Below are 18,482 nucleotides of genomic sequence, written 5' to 3'. Positions count from 1 at the left end.
CTATGACCACGCCCACTTTTCCGATATCGAAAATTACGAAAAATGAAAAAAATGCCATAATTCTGTACCAAATATGAAAAAAGAGATGAAACATGGTAATTGGATTGGTTTATTGACGCGAAATATAACTTTAGACAAAACTTTGTAAAATGGGTGTGACATCTACCATATTAAGTAGAAGAAAATGAAAAAGTTCTGCAGTGCGAAATCAAAAGCCCTTGGAATCTTGGCAGGAATACTGTTCGTGGTATGACATATATAAATAAATTAGCGGTACCCGACAGAAGATGTTCTGGGTCACCCTGGTCCAAATTTTGGTCGATATCTCGAAAACGCCTTCTCATATACAACTAAGGGCTACTCCCTTTCAAAACCCTCATTAATACTTTTAATTTGATACCCATATCGTACAAACACATTCTAGAGTTACCCCTGGTCCACCCCTATTGCGTTAACTCGAAACGGCGTCCACCTATAGAACTAAAGCCCACTACGTTTTAAATAATCATTAACACCTTTCATTTGATACACATGTCATACAAACACATTCCAGGGTTCCCCTAGGTTCATTTTGCTAAATGGTGATTTTCCCTTATTTTGTATCCAAAGCTCTCAGCTGAGTATGTAATGTTCGGTTACACCCTAACTTAGCCTTCCTTACTTGTTTTCTGTAATAGCTTTTAATGTAAAATATATGAAAATAAAAATTGCTTCTCGCTTAGCATAGCTTATAGCGAGCACTCTACCGCCAGCATTGAAGATTTGCATAGTTTCAGTTATAAAATTCTTAGAATTTCTCTACCCCTTTTCCAGTTTAAGTTCAGAAAACTACAATTCAAGTTTAGAAATTTACAATTCAAGTTCAGAGTTTCCAATTCAAGTTCAGAAAAATACAATTTAAGTTCAGAAATTCCGATTTAAATTTAGAAATTTACAATTCAAATTCAGAAAGTTACAGTTCAAATTCAGAAATTCCAATTTAAGTTCAGAAAACTACATTTCAAGTTCAAAAAATTACATTTCAAGTTCAGAAAATTACAATTCAAGTTCAGAAAGTTTGTCAGGAATTTTTTCTTTCATGCAATGGAAATAAAAGTATATACCATGATAAATGTTAGCGCTTATAAGTTGATACAAGGATATGAAGGCCTATTATGTGTTAAGGAAGCATTTTAATTCTTAACTCATTTAAATCAATTTTACTCACATGAAGGAGATAGTGAAAAAAAACGGTTCCTCTCTTCTCTCGCCTCCTCTCATAAGAGGTCAGTTACAAAGACATCCGGCTACATATATTCTTAGGGTCACAAACCTTGATCGGCATTGAGTATGACAGCAGTGATGACGAAATCAATGAAGCGTCGCAAGTAACGTATAAGTACTGTGTGCACAGGTCAAATCTTACTCCACCTGCCTCTGGCAACTCTGTGGAGGTCTCCCCCTTCCACTGCTCCATAGCTCCGGATGTATACGCCTTGGAGAAAACTTGGAGTACAGTATATCCAAGCCACCATTGTCAACGAAGCATCAACACTTCCGCGAATAACATATAAGTATTACATTACGTAGTATAAATTAGAATAACTTGTGAAAAGTAACACCCTACTTATAATTTTCTGAATTTGAATTGTAATTTTCTGAACTTGAATTGTAATTTTCTGAACTTGAAATTAAAATTTTGAACTTGGATCGTAATTTTTTGAACATGAATTGTAATTTTCTGAATTTAAATTGAATTTCTGAACTTGAAGTGGAATTTTCTGAACTTGAGTTGGAAAATCTGAACTTGAATTGTAATTTTTTGAACATGAATTGTAATTTTGTAAATTAAAATTGAATTTTTGAACTTGAGTGGAATTTTCTAAACTTGAATTGTAATTTTTTGAACATGAATTGTAATTTTGTAAATTAAAATTTAGTTTTTGAACTTGAGTGGAATTTTCTAAACTTGAGTTGTAATTTTTTGAACAAGAATTGTAATTTTCTAAATTAAAATTGAATTTCTGAATTTGAAGTGGAATTTTTTAACTTGAATTGGAATTTCTGAATTTGAATTGGAAATTCTGAACTTGAATTGTAATTTTCTGGACTTGAATTGCAATGTTCTGAACTTGAGTTGTAAATTTCTGAACTAAAACTGGAAAAGGCGTAGTATATTATCGAAAGAAGAACTTTATTGACGAAATTTGTAGTATTACTGAGAAGTTTTATAAAACAGCGAGGTATATAAGCATTCTTAAAAGCTATGTTTTAAGTTTGAATTAAATTGTATTAATTTTTTTGCTTGTTTTTCTATTTTTCATATATAAAAAATATCACTTTCCAATTCCAAACAGGTAAATGTAACTTAGAAACGGATAAATTTACTCGACAAAGGGGCAAATATGCATATTTGGGTAAAGAATTTCAATAATTGTTTTAACTAGTCTCAAATACAATTTCACGTTTCCAAATTATATTTGGAGAAGGTGCAGGAAACTAAAAATAAAAAATTATTCAAGCTGAACAATTTTACCCCAAATTTTGCCTTCAAACAAAAAAGTTAAAGGAAAACATCAAATTTAAAAAAATTTCAAACACCAGATTGACTGATGGAAAAAATTAAAACAAAAATAATCGGAGCAAAATCCATTGATAGGATAAGTTATCATGGAATGTCCTCTTTTGTAATTTTACTGCCATTGTACAAGGTCACTCATACGCCTAGTTGAACAATAAAAGTAAAACTTGATTTATGTGCGAAATACCTCTTATATAATTAATATGTATACAATTTACTTTCTAATAGCAAATAAGTATTTATTACTTGCAGCAGACGTGCATACACTGAAAGAAAAAGACTAGTAAAATCAACCGAAATACGGGTCAATTCAACCGAAATTTCTGTTAATTTTTATTCATCGCAACAAGATGTTGAATCAACTGCGCACAAATCGTTGATTCGTAATTGACCGTTTTGGTAGTCAAATGAAGAAAAAAAGTTGTTGCGACAGCTTTGTACAAAAGTACATATGTTGTCATATAAATAAATAAATGTGAGGCGCGATAACCTCCGAAGAGATCTAAGGCCGGGCTTCTCTTCCAATTTGCGTCGTGCTCCTCTTGATTTTCCTTACAAATTGGCCGGACGGGACCTACGTGCTTTATGCCGACTCCGAACGCCATACGAGTTTTCACTGAGAGCTTTTCATGGCAGAAATACACTCGGGGCGCTTGCCAAACACTGCCGAGGAGCGACCCCGCTTACAAAAAGTTTCTTCTAATTGAAAAACCTTATTTCTAATGGTGCTTTGCCTGAGGTGCGATGTTGCTTTGCTCGGGGTGCGAACCCAGGACATACGGTGTGGCAGGCGGAGCACGCTACCATCACACCACGGTGGCACTTACTAACCGAACGTCAATTGGGCTTACATCAAATATGCTGGCACACATTAAATATTATACACTTTATTATTTTGTTTTATTAAACACACTTTCACCAAATTTTTTTTTTTTAAATTTATTTAATTTATAGTTTTGAACTTCGCTTTGCAAATAGAAATGAAAATAGCAGTCACAAAACTGATTCTCAATTCTTTCGGTTGCAGCTCAGCTCATTCTCAATTTCTTCTCTCGCATGTAGTTGCCACACTTGATTGTTTCGAACAAAACTTGTATAAATGTTTGACATAACATTTCAAATAGAGAACTTGTAAGTTATAGAAAAGTAAAGAATCAAATCGCTAGAAGGTAATTCACAACTGGAGTAACTTTACATGTAATTCGGCAAGTTTAATTTTCGTCCCACTTTAAGTTGAAACGATTCCAAAACAACTCAAACTTTTATGTTGTCGGCAACATCAACATTAAAAAGGATGTTTTTTATTATCTTATCAGATACGTTCGCGTGAGTGAAAATTCGTAAAAACTTGATCAAAATGTTACTAACTTTGGGAAAATCCTGTTCGTTCAAACAAAACTTTTGCAATGAGAGGGCGCAATTTTGCATTTACCTTGGAGGAGATGTTGCAAAATTGTACCCGATAAATAGGTGTCACGGTATCTCATAATTTTTTGCACAGTAAATCCAAAAAAGGGTTTTTCGTTTTGTATTGATAACTGAAAAACTAGTTTTTTGTTGTTTTCCCATTTGGGTGTTTTTTTATTTATTTTTTTTAAATTTTTTTATTTTGGTATTTTTTTAAACAAGTGGCACCATCGTCATAAGTACAAAGTAGAGAGCGAAGTGAGCGTAAAATTCTCTTTGAAATTTGCTCATGTATTTACTGTTGATCGCTGTTGAAATGACCAGTGAGTTCAGTTGTGTTAACAGAAAAATCAGTTAGATTGACCAGGAATCTGTAAATTTTACAGAATTTTTTAATTTAAGAGCGACAATTTCTCTTCTGTTGAAATGACTAAACTAATTTGTTCGTTTGACAAAGAACTCGGTCGAATTAACCGTAATTCGATAAATTTCACCGAATCTCCGTTAAGTCAAGGACAACAGAACCGATTTGTTGATTTTACTATCACCATTTCTTTCAGTGTAAATGCTCACAAATGTAACATTTCTTGAAGGCAAAGTTAAAGTAATGACGAAGTTTTATTGAAAATATCTTATGGAAATCAGCTCATGCAGTTTGGGTATTTTTTTTTTTACAATACCGATTGCTTAATTCACAAAGGCTCTAATAAAAAAAAAATTTATTTTAAAAGAGAAGGAAAAAAAAATTTTATTTTATATTCATTATATGCAAATATGGCTTTTTGAAAGTGCCATATCTCTGTTGTTATTGGCTTACTCAAATTAAAATTTTTACGGAGGGTGTATTTTAATATGCCATACCAGAATCTGCGAGGTACGCAGTTTCGAAAAGTCTTTTCTGCTAGGACCTTTGTGATAAAATCTAAAAAAAATATGTAAACTATAATTCATAAAAGTTTTCTTTTGTTATTTTAAACTAAACATAATTAATGTGTAGGTAAAAGAAGAACAACACCTTTTTTGTGAACGTTGACGATAGTTCATTCTTCCTACAAACCCCTACTGACTGCAAAATCACCATAATCCTCTTTCTTCGAAACCGCCCTATATCAGAACACGTTTGAACGATACGCTATCTTAGAATCTCCCTCTAAACGCTCCATCTTACGTAAAAACGTATTGAATTTACGCTCAGATGCACATTTTTCTCAGGTAGAGCGTTTTTCGAACAAGTTCTGAAATGCGGCGTTCTTCAAAAGTTTTCTAAGATAGGTCGTTTTCGAAACGGCAGACGAGATAGGGTGATATTTCACTCAGCAATCGAAGTTGTATCAATCGTGCTGAGAGTATTTTGGTGGAATCTAGAACGTAAGAGAAAGACAAGTATAAGTGTAGGCGTGGACTTTGGTAGTGATATGCTATATGGAAGTGTAGTGTAGTCACTATGTTGTTGATATCAGCGAAATCAGATAGGAAATTAAAGCATGGCAAGCCAAAGCAAGTTGAGGTAAAGAAAAAAATTGAAGTGAAATGAAGAAGAAAATTAAAGGAACAGATTATCAATATGGACGTTTTCAAGAAGTGACCGACTTTTTATCGACGATTTATCGGGTTGTTGTCCAAAAACAATATAAAAGTTATCATTGAAATATTATCGAAGTGATATCGATTTATTACCAATTGTCTATACAAAATTTTTCGATTTGCGATCAAAAAGATGTCGATATGTTATTAAAAAGTTATCGAAATGATATCAGTTTGTTACGGCGTATTATCGATTTGCTATCGAAATAATATCGAGTTCTTATCAAAAAGTAACCGAGAACTTATCGATTTTTAATCGAAGTGTTACCAATTTGTTATCGAGGTATCTTCAAAAAGGTCCAACTATTTGTTTAACCTAGCCCTGCCTACACCTAAAATAGTCTCCGCCATAGGCGGCCCCCGTGGTGTGATGGTAGCGTGCTCCGCGTATCACACCGAAGATCCTGGGTTCACGTCCTGGGCAAAGCAACATCAAAATTTTAGAAACAAGGTTTTTCAATTAGAAGAAAATTTTTCTAAGCGGGGTCGCCCCTACGCAGTGTTTGGCAAGCACTCCGAGTGTATTTCTTCCATTAAAAGCTCTCAGTGAAAACTCATCTGCCTCGCAGATGCCGTTCGGAGTCGGCATAAAACAAGTAGGTCCCGTCCCGCCAATTTGTAGGAAAAATTAAAAAGGAGCACGACGCAAATTGGAAGAGAAGCTCGGCCTTAAATCTCTTCGGAGGTTATCGCTCCTTACATTTATTTTATTAATTTATTTATTTTATACTCAAAATAGTGATCCGAACATTTCCAAATTGCTCCTGGAATAGTCTCGAAATTATTTCGAAAATAATCCAGAAGTGATATGGATTTGCTCCAAAATTGCACCGAAATTGTTTCCAAATGCTCCTTAAAATAAAATAATCTTTAAGTGTTTCTGAAGTCGTCCCAAAATGGTGCAAGATTATACGATTCCCCATCTCCTTCAAAATTTGTGCGAGGTCCGTAAATTTGTTTTCGAATGGACAAAGGTGGCGCCTTTTCCCTGTACCGCACTTTTACGGATTTGTTTAATTGACTCCTAAAATAAGTCCCGTTTCCACATTTACGCTTCTTATTGTCACCTTATAGAGAGAATTGAATGTATAACCATCACTTGAACTTGAAAGGGTCTCACTCCTAGTTTTCGGGCAGAAGCAATAAGTTTTCTTAAACAAACCCATCTTTTCTGTTTACTTATTTTCAGACCTTCACTTGCCTTGCAGTTTTACATAGTTATACCACTGCAGTACACTTGAAATAAAGTAGTCTTGCATTGCTTAGCGATTGCCCCCCTTCTCTAGATTTGAGGTCTGAATTCCCTTCTGATGCATTTTTTTTTGGCGAAACGTGAAATATTCTAAAATGCTCGTAAAATTATTCCTTATAAAATTTTACTCTACATAACACTCTAAAATATATTTCCCTACCTAACTAAATTAACCCTTTTGTTCTACCAATTACAAACATCAAACGTCACGAAGTCTTAAAATGTGAAAAGAGTTAAAGTTTTTGACAAAATGAGTTCTACTTTGTCATTATGAGCTGGAATAATTTCGCTCACCAACCAATAACCCTACTTCTGTTGCATAGTGTATACTTACATACTTAATTAGATATAGACAACCATTAATTAGTTCAGTAGTGATAAGTAACAGGAAAAAAAAATAAGACATATAATTACCGCTTAATGTAAGGCATAAAGTGAAGAGCCAGGTGAATAAGGTCCTTTGTAAGGACTCCATTTTTCAGCAATATATTTTTATATTTCCAGCAACAAGTTTTGATTATCGCTTTGTGAAGTGAAGTGGTTTTTATGCTAGCTTTTTACGTTCGATTTTAGTTTGTTGGGTTGTGGACGTCAAGCTACTTCATTGAAGGCGTTCAATATGCAAATGACTTCTCTATGTTTGCATAAATGTAGGCTCTGTTTGTTGCCAATCCTAAATGGAGGTGTCTCACTTGAAGTTTGAACAAAGTATGCTTATGTGTGTGTGAGTGGTTTGTGAGATATAATCATGAATAAATTACGCTGAAACTTGAGATGGTTTGTTGTTAGGTTGACTTGAAATTTCTTTTATTTATTTATTTTTTTTAATAGTAGAATAATTATTTTATAGGTTTTTAATGTTTTAAAAGGTACTAAAAGCTGTTTTGTTTTTTTTTTTATAGTTTTTTGTTTAATTTTTGTTTATTTCTTTATTCTTCACGCATCTTAATTATATCACAGTGATGTGGCATAAAATTAAAACAATATTTTGCTATACTTTTTTTTATTTGTTTATTCCCTATTCTTTATTTTATTACTTTTTTTATACTGCAGTGTAATATATATTTTTTTGCTATATTTTATTTCTTGTTAAATTTTTTATTTCTAATTTTGTATGCATTTTCTTCTACATAACTTTGATGTCTTACTGGCACGCTTAAGAAGTTTTATATACATTATATATATACATTCTGGACATATGTTGTTGAGACATAAATATATATTTTATATGACTATATAAATGACAATTTGAATACAGTTAATCTCATTAAATCACACACACATGCACACATAATATGCACATTTGTTTGTGAAATTTCGTTGATCGCATTAAGCACTGAAGTGATTTCTCGGAATTGTATTGAGGTGTGACCACTGGGCGTAGTTTCTACAGGATGCTGTTGTTATTACATTCGTTTTTGTTATTGCTGCTGTATTTGTGATTACGTTGCCTTTAGATATTTCCACCACCCACTTTATTATATATTTACACACATTGAATTATACAATTTCTATCAATTTTCTTCCATATAATTCATAAGTAACAACAATGCGCTCATTGAAGACGACAGTCAATTTACAGAGATTGTTGTTTATTCGTTACTACTTATCATTTAGTGTTTTTTGCTTACTTTTTATTGGCATTCAAACTATTCACTGCTCGTTAAGATGTTTTGAATTTTTTTTTATTATGCATTTTTTTATTTTGTCGAGTTGCTAGTTTTAGTTCTGGGCTTTTTGTCTACTTTTTAATATAGTTTTTTTTTAAGTTTTGTTGCTGTTGTTGTTTTTAGTTTTAAAAAGCGTTGTTGTGTTATTTGTATTTTGATTGTTGTTCAAATTTAGTGGTGCCACTACTCATTCGCAGGCCTTTGCTGTATAACCTTTGAAGTGTATAAAAAAGATAGATTTGGAGAAAGTTTTTTTTATTATATCCGTACAATTTGTGGTTGCAATGCAGTGTGTGAATGGTAACAAATGACTTTCAGTTTTTGCCTTGTGATTTAATCAAGGTCATTCTAGTCACGGTTATTTGTGATATAACTATAGAAAAACTGAAGGAGGCATACCAATTTTTAAACATAGATTTTGTAAAGATAATTATAGTAAAACAAAAACAAAAACAGGCAAACATAAACTTAAGAAAAATTCAAAAGATTGCCCTTAGCCAGTTTTAACATCCAATAGTCTTTATAAATCGTTATTTAAAAATCACCCCCTGATTTCGAGTTCTCATGGCAGAACTATACAAGTTGGCAGCACGGCGAGAGCTGATTTGTACTTTTTTAATATGATTGATAAATCAACTTCCGGCGCCGTACGATTTTGGCATTAGTCCATCGATTTACAAAAACAAAGTACATGAAACATTTTATTTATGATTGTAGGTATGTCACCATGCTGCCACCTTGTATGGTTCTGCCATGCGAGTCCTTAATATTTGCAGCCCCTCCCCCTCGAACTTATATTTTAAAATAAAAAAGTGAATTTTCAATTGATTATTTAAGATGCTTATTTACGCTTAACTTATATGTTTGTATGTATTTAACTCTCTTCTATGTCAAATAAAAAATGTTACGTGTACGCACTGGTACCCGTCGTGGTACAAATATATTTGCGTGTAATTGGTGGGTTTTTATTACAACAACTTGCTTCTTATTGGTTTAATTTTTTCAGAAAACGTATCGAAGCCAATGGAAAGACCTAAGTCGGCTAATTTTTTATGAACTTATTAAAGAAAAATGCCGATGTTTTAAAAAATTCGTGTATTTTGTTTGGTTATAAGCAGAAATTCTAGAAAAGTCATTCACATTTTTCCGATGACACTGAAATGGTGTAGAGGATAAAAAAAATCCGACATTTCATCAATTTTCTATTTTTTTACTTCAACTAAAAACTATTTTCGAAAATACCGACGAAACGAAGTTACCTCAAATAGAGTTATTATTGCTTAGAATTTTTTTTAATTAAAAAAAAAAAAAACAAAAAATATATTTTTTAATTTATAATCATTCATTTTATAATTTCCGAAGTATTTCCGAGCTTCAAAAAAATCTGTTTATATTCAATCAATAACTAAATTAAAGATTTCTTCGAATTGCGAAAAAAACGCACTTTTACTTGGATTTAATGAAGTGATAGAAAACCTCATTTATTCTTAATTTTTTCGATTTTCGAAAAAAGCGGTTTATGTACCTTTAGTTATCGTTTTTATTCTTAGGGTTTTTCGAACTAAAAAACCCCGACTCACCCTAAATAACTTTAAAAATTCTTCGAGTTTCCCGAAACTCAAAAAAAAAAAGAAACAATATATATAATTTCAGTTATTTCACTATTTCTTTGAATTTGATCGAATCGCTACAAACCCGATTTATATTATTTGGTTCATTCTTAGATTTTATTCGAAAACCAAAAAAAACCGATTCATCTTAATAATTTTATTAATATTTTAAGTTTTTCGAATTCTTTAAAAAAAACGCTTAGTATGTTTTATTAGTTCTTAAATTTTTTAGAATTTCGAAGAAATAACCACCTGATCCTCAATTATTTTGGTAATTCTAAGTTCGAGTTTCCACAAAAACCTATTCAGCTTTAATATTCTCGTTAATTATTAACATTTTTTCGAAGTTAGCTACAATAATTTTATTAAATCTAAGAATTTTTACGACGAATTTCTAAACATTTTACTGTTAGTTATTTTTTTTTTTTTTGGAATAAAAATAACGCGATACATCTGCAATCACGTCACTAGCTCTTAGATTTTTTCGGATTCCGAAATCATTTTACCGATTCTGAAAATTTCCTTCGAATTTCGAAAAAACGATTTTTATTTAAGTTTTTTATTAATTCTTATATTTTTAAAACAAAAACTATAATTTTTTTTAATCATTAAATAAACCTTCAGATTTTTTTGAACTTAAATTTTCTTTCGAATTTAGAAAAAAAGATTAATATCAAATCAAAAATTTTATATGCAAGCAAATTCAATTTATTGGCAATCATTAAAATAACACACAGGTGTTTTCGAACTTCGAAAAAAAAAAGTTTATATTAAAGGGTTTTTTTGAAGTTTGAATTAAAAATTTTAGAATAATATGTCAGTTGTTTTTGTAATTCCCAGATTTTTTTGGATTTCCAAAAAAACCTATTTATCTGCAATCATTATATTAACTCCGAAAATTGTTTTCGAAGCTATCTCCAATCATTTTATTAGCTCTCAGAATTTTTCGAATTTGGAATGCATTTAATCTTCAAACAATTTTTGTGTAAGCCTTTCTAAGGTTTTTTCAGATAAAATCAGAAGATTTATCTGCAATTGCGTTACATGCTCTTAATTTTTTTTCGAATTCCAAAATCGTTTTAATGGTCGTTAAATTTTTCTTCGAATTTTGAAAAAGTGACATATTTTCAATTTATTTGTTAGTTCTAAACTTTTCGAAAAAAAGGTTTTATCTGCAATCAATTAAATGGGGTTAATTTTTTTTCCAACTTCGAAAAAATTACGTTTCATATTCAAGATTGTTTCGCAATTTTGAAAGAACTAAAATTTTGAATTAATAAAATGTTATTTATTTTCTTTATTCTTATATTTTTTCAAATTTTCAAGAAGATTTTTTTCTTTAATTATTTCGTTGTTCTAATAAAGTTTTTGATTATATCGGCATTAATTTTATTATCTTCAAGAATTTAAAAGTAAAATTTATCTCTTAACATCTTATTATTTATGGGTTTTTTACGAATTAACATGTTATTTATTGACGTTACCAACTTTTAGATTTTGTTCGAGCTCCGAAATCATTTCACTAACTATTAAATTTTTCTTCGATTTTCGAAAAAACGATTTATCTTCAATTGCTTTATTAATTTTTAGATTTTCAAAAAAAAGATTTATTTGCATTCATTAAATTAACGCTCAGGTTTTTTTCGAACTTCGAAAAAAACATTTCAAGTTCAAGGGCTTATTTTGAAATTCGAAAAAAAAATTTTAGAATTATTAAAATGTTTTTTAAAAAATATCTTCAAATTTTTATATAATTCCACTTTAGAATTATTAATTTTAGTACCGCCAACAAAGACAAATTGACCACTGTGCGACAATGAGTGCGCTTTTATAATGCGTTTTCACTGTAAACAACAACGCCCAGTAGTAAAGCATAAACTTTCAATTGATTTTCAGACAAGACATTTATATAGCGTGCTTACTGAACTGCAAATCGATATATTACGTTTGCAGTTAATATTTTACTTTCTACTGTTTCAAAATTTGGCAGCCACAGCTGCTCACTTGATTAATGGTAATTGAAAGTCCTTCACTTTTTCCAGCCTGTCGTCGTTGCATTACATTGATTGCGCTGTCACAAAATTTTACTATTACTGTCAATCACATGGGAGTGATGATAGTTTTTGTTTTTTTGTTCACGGTTTGCAATTAACCGTTAGAATTTAAAACTTTAACTAAAAAATTCAAGTTGAAGGGGTAATGCCACCTATATAGGAAATTCATCGATACGTTCCTTATTAGACAGACTATCGTGAAATGGATTGATTAAATTTTTTTTAGTTAGCCATTAAAATCTAAAATAATTATTACTTAAAATTTTTTTATTTTGCTGAAAAAATGTGAGGTTTTTGATTTCGCTCGGCAAATAGCAGTAATTTTCCAATTTTTTTTAAGGAAATTTTATTTTAGAACGATATAAAAAACTCCAAACTAATATTTATTTTCGGAACAATATAAAAAACTTATAGAAATATTTTTATTTTGGGAGTGAAATAAAAACTGAATAAATATGTCATTTCCTGAGCGAAATAAAAAAATCGAAACGTAATTGTCGATTCACGAGCAAAATAAAAAACGAAAAAAAAACTTTTAATTTGCGAATAAAATAAAATAATCAAAAAATAACTGTCATTATCCGAGCAAAAGGAAGAAACTCGAAAATTAACTGTCATTATCCGAGCAAAGGGAGAAACTCAAAAAATAACTGTAATTTACCGACCGAAATAAGAAACTTAAAATATAATTTCCAAAAAACTCGAAAAGTAACTGTTCTTTTCCGAGCCAAATAAAAACTGAAAAAAAAACATTTATTTTGCGATTAAAATAAAAATTTCCAAAAATAACAGTTATTTTCCAAAGGAAATAAAAAACTTTAACAATATCTTTTATTGTGGGAGTGAAATAAAAAACTCAAAAATTAACTGTTATTTATCAAGCCAAATAAATAACTGACAAAAAACGTTTATTTTGCCAGTAAAGTAAAAAATCGAAAAAGTTTGTTATTTTCGGGACGAAATAAAAAACTCAACACATAACTTTTATTTTGGGAATGAAATAAAAAATGCAAGAATAAATGTCATTCCCTTAGCGAAATGAGAAAACTCCAAAAGTGACTGTCATTCCCTTAACGAAATGAAAAAATCCAAAAAAACTGTCATTTCCGGAGCGAAATAAAAAACTCAAAAAGTTACCGTTATTCGAAAATTAACTGTTATTTTTCAAGCCAAATAAAAAACTGAAAAAAAACCTGGCAAAATAGGTAAAATAAAGAACTCGAGAAAATTTGGGAATGAAATAAAAAATGCAAGAATTAATGTCATTCCCTTAGCGAAATGAAAAAACTCCAAGAGTGACTGTCATTCCCTTAACGAAATGAAAAAATCCAAAAAAAAAAAAAACTGTCGATTCCGGAGCGAAATAAAAAAAACTCAAAAAGTTGCCGTCATTTTCCGAGCCAAATAAAATCTCAAAAACAACGCTTATTTTTGGAGTGCAATAAAAAATGCAAAAATGACTGTTATTTTTTAAGCACAATTAAAACTCAAATAATAACTTTTATTATGCAAGTGAGACAAAAAACTCAAAAAAATAATTCTTATTTTCTAAGCAAAATAAAAAACACAAAAAACAACCATTATTTTCGGAGCGAATTAAAAAACTCGAAAAGTAATTATTTTGTGGTCGATAAAAATACTTAAAAAATAACTGTTATTTCCAAAAATAATAAAAAAATTAAAAAAATGTAAAAAACAATTTTTATAATGAAACTTTTACCGGTTACGCTCCCTGTTTTTGTTACTTAAATCAACGTTGCGTACAGCTGCAGTGGTTGCAACAACAACAATGCGTGTCACTTGCGATATATTATAAATATTTAATTGATTTTTTTTCCTATGCCACTGTAGTAATTTACAAAAATATATTTAATAGTGTATAAATATTTTGTTTTTACGATAGTATTAGTCTACTTTCGCTAGCACCAAACAAATTGTAGCAGAACATATTAACATACATAAACATAAATGTATTTGTAAATATACACTAATACATACACACAAGCACTTGCAACACTCCGCTTTAAGGACCTCCTTGCTACGCTCAATTATTTTTTCACAAGTGTGTGACCCTGATTTTTGTTTGACTTGTCGCAACCCGCATTAAAACTACCTTTATGGTTATTTTTTTTTTATTGTATATAGTTGTTGCTATTTATTGTTCTGACATATTTATTTACAGTGAGAATGGTTTGAGTTGCGTTAAATTTTTTTGCTTTCACCAAAATACTTGCTACGTGCACGAAATTACGCTGTAATGTTCAAAAAAAGGTGCGTTCCATAGGCAATAAAAACCTTAACAACAACAACGATTGCATTGAGTAACATGTAACGTTTCGAAGAAGCGCACACTTACATATACGCGCTACCTACACATACAAACAAACTAATGGATGTTTCCAACAGCAAACGCATAACTCAAGATTTGCTTGAGAATCTGCGAAAATTTTAAGAAAGGTAAAATTTATCCATAGCAGCACACACACAAACACATGCACAATCAAAATTAGTAGTTTCCACTTTTATTTTTTTATGAGTTTTTAAAGGATTTTTATTGCTTTAAAATGTTTTTCTTCTTTGTTGTTTTTGTATTTGTTATTGTAACGCGCGCCTTTGATATTTAGTTGATGTATCAAGTCCTTACGATTACGTCTAATTGGGACGAAGCTTAGAAAGAAACTGACCGTTTATGTTGCTATTGTTGAGCTCGTTACATTGAGATACCGTTATATTACAGCACAACCGATATTAATAGTGAGCACAAAAGTTCCGAAGCATAATCGAACAAAAGAAAAGTGCAAAAAACATTTCGTTGTACGCAACATGTCGTGTGCGGGTTGCAATCAGACCAAAGCTAAGCAGTTTGAATAAGCGTTTTGGGGTGGGCGGATGCATCCATTGGTGCACCCAATGTAGGAAGTAGGGTTTAGTGAATCAAATTTAATAAATACATATACATTTTTATAAAACTATTCAAAACGAAAGGAACAAGTTCAGAGTTTTTATACTCTTTGGAGAGTGCGAATTAGTAAATTTTGACTTTTTATAAAAATTGATGATAATATGTAACTGGTGATGTCAAAAATTATAGTTAAAATATGACATTATTTTAAATGGGCCATTCCGTCTATAAAGACACCACTGACAACAAAAAAATTATATAAATGATTGCCAACTTATCCCACCTGTTACAAGCTTAAAAAAGCTTCACGTAAAAATTCGAATAGGATTTTAGTATCTCATTAGAACATATGATAAAAGCAATTTTGAAGTGGTTTTTATGTATAGTTCGTCTGAAATTGGCACGTGAAGTCATTCACTTACATAGGCTATGATTTCGTAGTCGCGCACCCTTCACCCTTAAAAATTGGTATCTTTTTTGTGTTGTACACACACCTGTATTAAATCGTGTGAATTGCTATGTCAGCAAGAATTGGAAATGCTTTTTTATGTGTTCATGAACATCTAGACTATTTTTGTTACAGGGTAGCTGATTTAAATATTTGGCCTTCAATTGTTGGCTGTTTACACTACATCTCCCGTTTTTTTTTTAGAATGCTTATGCATTTGGAGAATGTATGAGCATTCTAATATTAATTAATTCTATATTTTGTATTTTATGTTTGTAGGTTGAAAATTTACTTATTCTATTAATTTAAGTCCATTTTTTTGAATTATTATTTTCTTATTATTTATAATATTGCTATTCTCTATGTTACTGGGAAATTTTTGCTTATCCTCATTTTCTATTCTAGTGGGATTAAAGTGTCATTATTTTTACTATCGATATTTTCTACTTTATATGGAATTAGAGTAAAATTATTGTTTCTGTCACTCTTTTCTACTCTAAAGGGCCCTTTATATCTATTATCTAACTTATGTCCGGATTCATTTTTTACTAACACTACATCTCCTATATTTATTTCCTTATAGTGAATATTTTTATCATAACTAATCTTTTGTTTTTCTTTAGCCTGTTTTACTAATTTGTATGCTCTATCTTGCGCCATTTGTAACCTATACTTAATTTCTTTGTCGTAAGCCTCATAATTGTATAATGGGCTTACTGTGTTTTATCTTAAAAATTCGTAAGTCTGGGGTTTTTTAGCAAATACTAATTCGTATGGACAATAATTATGAACCGTAGATGGGGTAGTATTGTAACAATACGCAAAATATTTAAGATATTCATCCCAATCATTTTTGTCCATGGATATGCAGGAACGTACGTATTCATTGAATGTTCTATGACTACGTTCAACTGTGCCTAAAGTTTGATGGTGGTAAGGTGTTGACGTTTTATGCTTTATTTTTAGAAGTTTGCATAATTCTTCAAATAAGCTATTTTTATATTCGCTTCCCATATCTATTATAATTGTCTTCATGCAACCATAAACTAGGATACAATTTTCGAATATCGCTTTGGCTATTGTTTTTGCGTGTTTGCTGGTTATTGGTATTGCAACTAAATACTTAGTTACGTCACATACTATAGTAACTGCATATTTATTTTCATTTTCCGACCTGGGAAGAGGGCGTATCTATTTGTACTGTGTCGAACGCTTTTGTTGGCGTTCCGGTTATAATCAAAGGTTCTTTCAAGTTTTTTATTATTTTATTTTTATTGCAATGAGTGCATTTTTTGATATATTTTCTGATGCCGTTTTTCATTCCTTTCCAATAGTAATTTTGTTTTATTTTATTTGTCATGCGATTTATTCCTGGGTGGCGACCAAAAACAGAATCGTCATGAAATTTGTGAAGGACTTCTTTAATTTTTTCACTATTTGTCACGTGCATAACTTCGGGAGTTATTGCTATAATTAGATTTTTGAGAACTTTGGTACCAATTTCTTTAAATGTGTCTACCCGGTCATAATTATCTTTAAACAATTTGTCTCCTAAGGACAACTGTATTTTTCTAATTCCCAAATTGGCGGCTTCTTTTATAAGCTTGGCAAAGAATTGACCTAAATCAATCTTCGCCTCAACAATTAGATTTTTTATATTAATTTCGCTACAAATTTTCGTTTCTTTTTTTGAAACGTAATTTCGGAGGATCGAAAACGAGCTAGACTAGTCTATTTACTTCACATTTATTTAGCGCTTCAAATATTATTGGGTTCTCTTTGTGACTTTTTATTTCTTCATTTTTACTACTGGAATCTTTATTGTTATAATTTTTCTTAGTTTCCGATCTAGTCGGAACTTTTAATATTTTACATGCTTCTACCGATATATATATTTTAGGTCTTTAATATCTATGCGTGATAATGCGTCGGCTACATAATTTTCTTTACCTGCGATATACTCCACCTCGAAATCATATTTTTCCAGATCTAATCTGATTCGAGTTAATTTGCAAAATGCGACGAATCTTTTCGCCTCATCCGCATTTTTAGGTGTTGGGTAATTTTTAACAATTTCGAATTTATTGGGGTCCGGCAAAATTCCTTTGCTTGTGCATTTATGACCAAGGTAAGTTACTTCTTGGTTGAAAAATAAGCATTTATCCGGATGTAATTTTAAATTATATTTTCTACAAGTTGCAAAAACATCTCGTAAATTTTTAATCATATGATTTTCAGAGCATCCTAATACGACTAAATCGTCCATGTATTGGAATGCTTGTGAAGGTTTTAAGCCTGCAAATGCCAATGTCATCATTTTTCGGAATGAGTTCGGTGCTACTTTAAGGCCATACGGTAGTCTTTTAAAACGATAAATACCATTATCCGCTGTAAAGGATGTTATATTTCTTGACTCTTCGCTGATTTTAATCTGGTGAAATCCAGACAATAAATCTAAGCATGAAAAATATTTAGCTCTTCCTAATTGATCTACTATGTTATCAATTCTTGGTAAAGGGAATTTATCTGCGGTTAATTTTTTATTTACCTGTCTGTAATCTACAACCATTCTCCATCTTTTTCCTTGGTTATTTGGTAGTGATTTTTTCGGTACTAATAAAATTGGACTACTGAATTCTGAAATTGAAGGTTCTATTATGTTATCTTTAACTAATTTGTTTACTTGTTTATTAATTTCACTCTTATGAGCTTCTGGTATTCTATAATTTTTTACGTAGACTGTGTTGTTGTCTTTCATATGAAGTTTTTGTTTGTAAAAATTATTAGTAGTAATAGGTTCTGTTTCCAATGAAAAATGTTATTGAATTCTGCACATAATGCATTAAGTGATTTATTTCCAAATTTTGGAAAATTTTTATTTAATCTTTCTAATTTTTCCTTATTGTTGGCCTCATTTTCGAGTTTTTTATTTTCAATTATTGTATAATCATTCAAGTTTTCTGTACGTATGTATATTAAAATCTTGCAGTGTTGC

The 18,482-nt window shown here is 30.6% G+C and overlaps 1 protein-coding gene across 9 annotated transcripts in view; it reads right to left on the bottom strand.

Moving 5' to 3' along the window:
- Positions 1-14,811, bottom strand: part of LOC137251239 (integral membrane protein DGCR2/IDD-like) — a 54,612-nt gene extending 39,801 nt beyond the window's left edge. The window contains exons 1-3 of one of the 9 annotated variants that reach the window (XM_067785505.1): positions 14,136-14,811; positions 13,858-13,982; positions 7,218-8,686 (exon numbers count right to left, since the gene is read on the bottom strand). In XM_067785505.1, coding sequence (XP_067641606.1) covers positions 7,218-7,278 — 61 coding nt within the window. In that variant the 5' untranslated portion in view covers positions 7,279-8,686; positions 13,858-13,982; positions 14,136-14,811. The remainder of the gene's footprint in view (positions 1-7,217; positions 8,687-13,857; positions 13,983-14,135) is intronic. The other 8 variants (XM_067785507.1, XM_067785509.1, XM_067785506.1 and 5 more) reach the window with 8 other exon arrangements.
- Between the last annotated feature and the right edge of the window lie 3,671 nt (positions 14,812-18,482).

The sequence above is a fragment of the Eurosta solidaginis genome, chromosome 4 (assembly GCF_040869045.1).
Source record: "Eurosta solidaginis isolate ZX-2024a chromosome 4, ASM4086904v1, whole genome shotgun sequence".
In the NCBI taxonomy this organism is placed as follows: Eukaryota; Metazoa; Arthropoda; class Insecta; order Diptera; family Tephritidae; genus Eurosta; species Eurosta solidaginis.
Note: the sequence above shows the minus strand (reverse complement) of the source record. Positions and strands in the feature narration are given on the sequence as shown.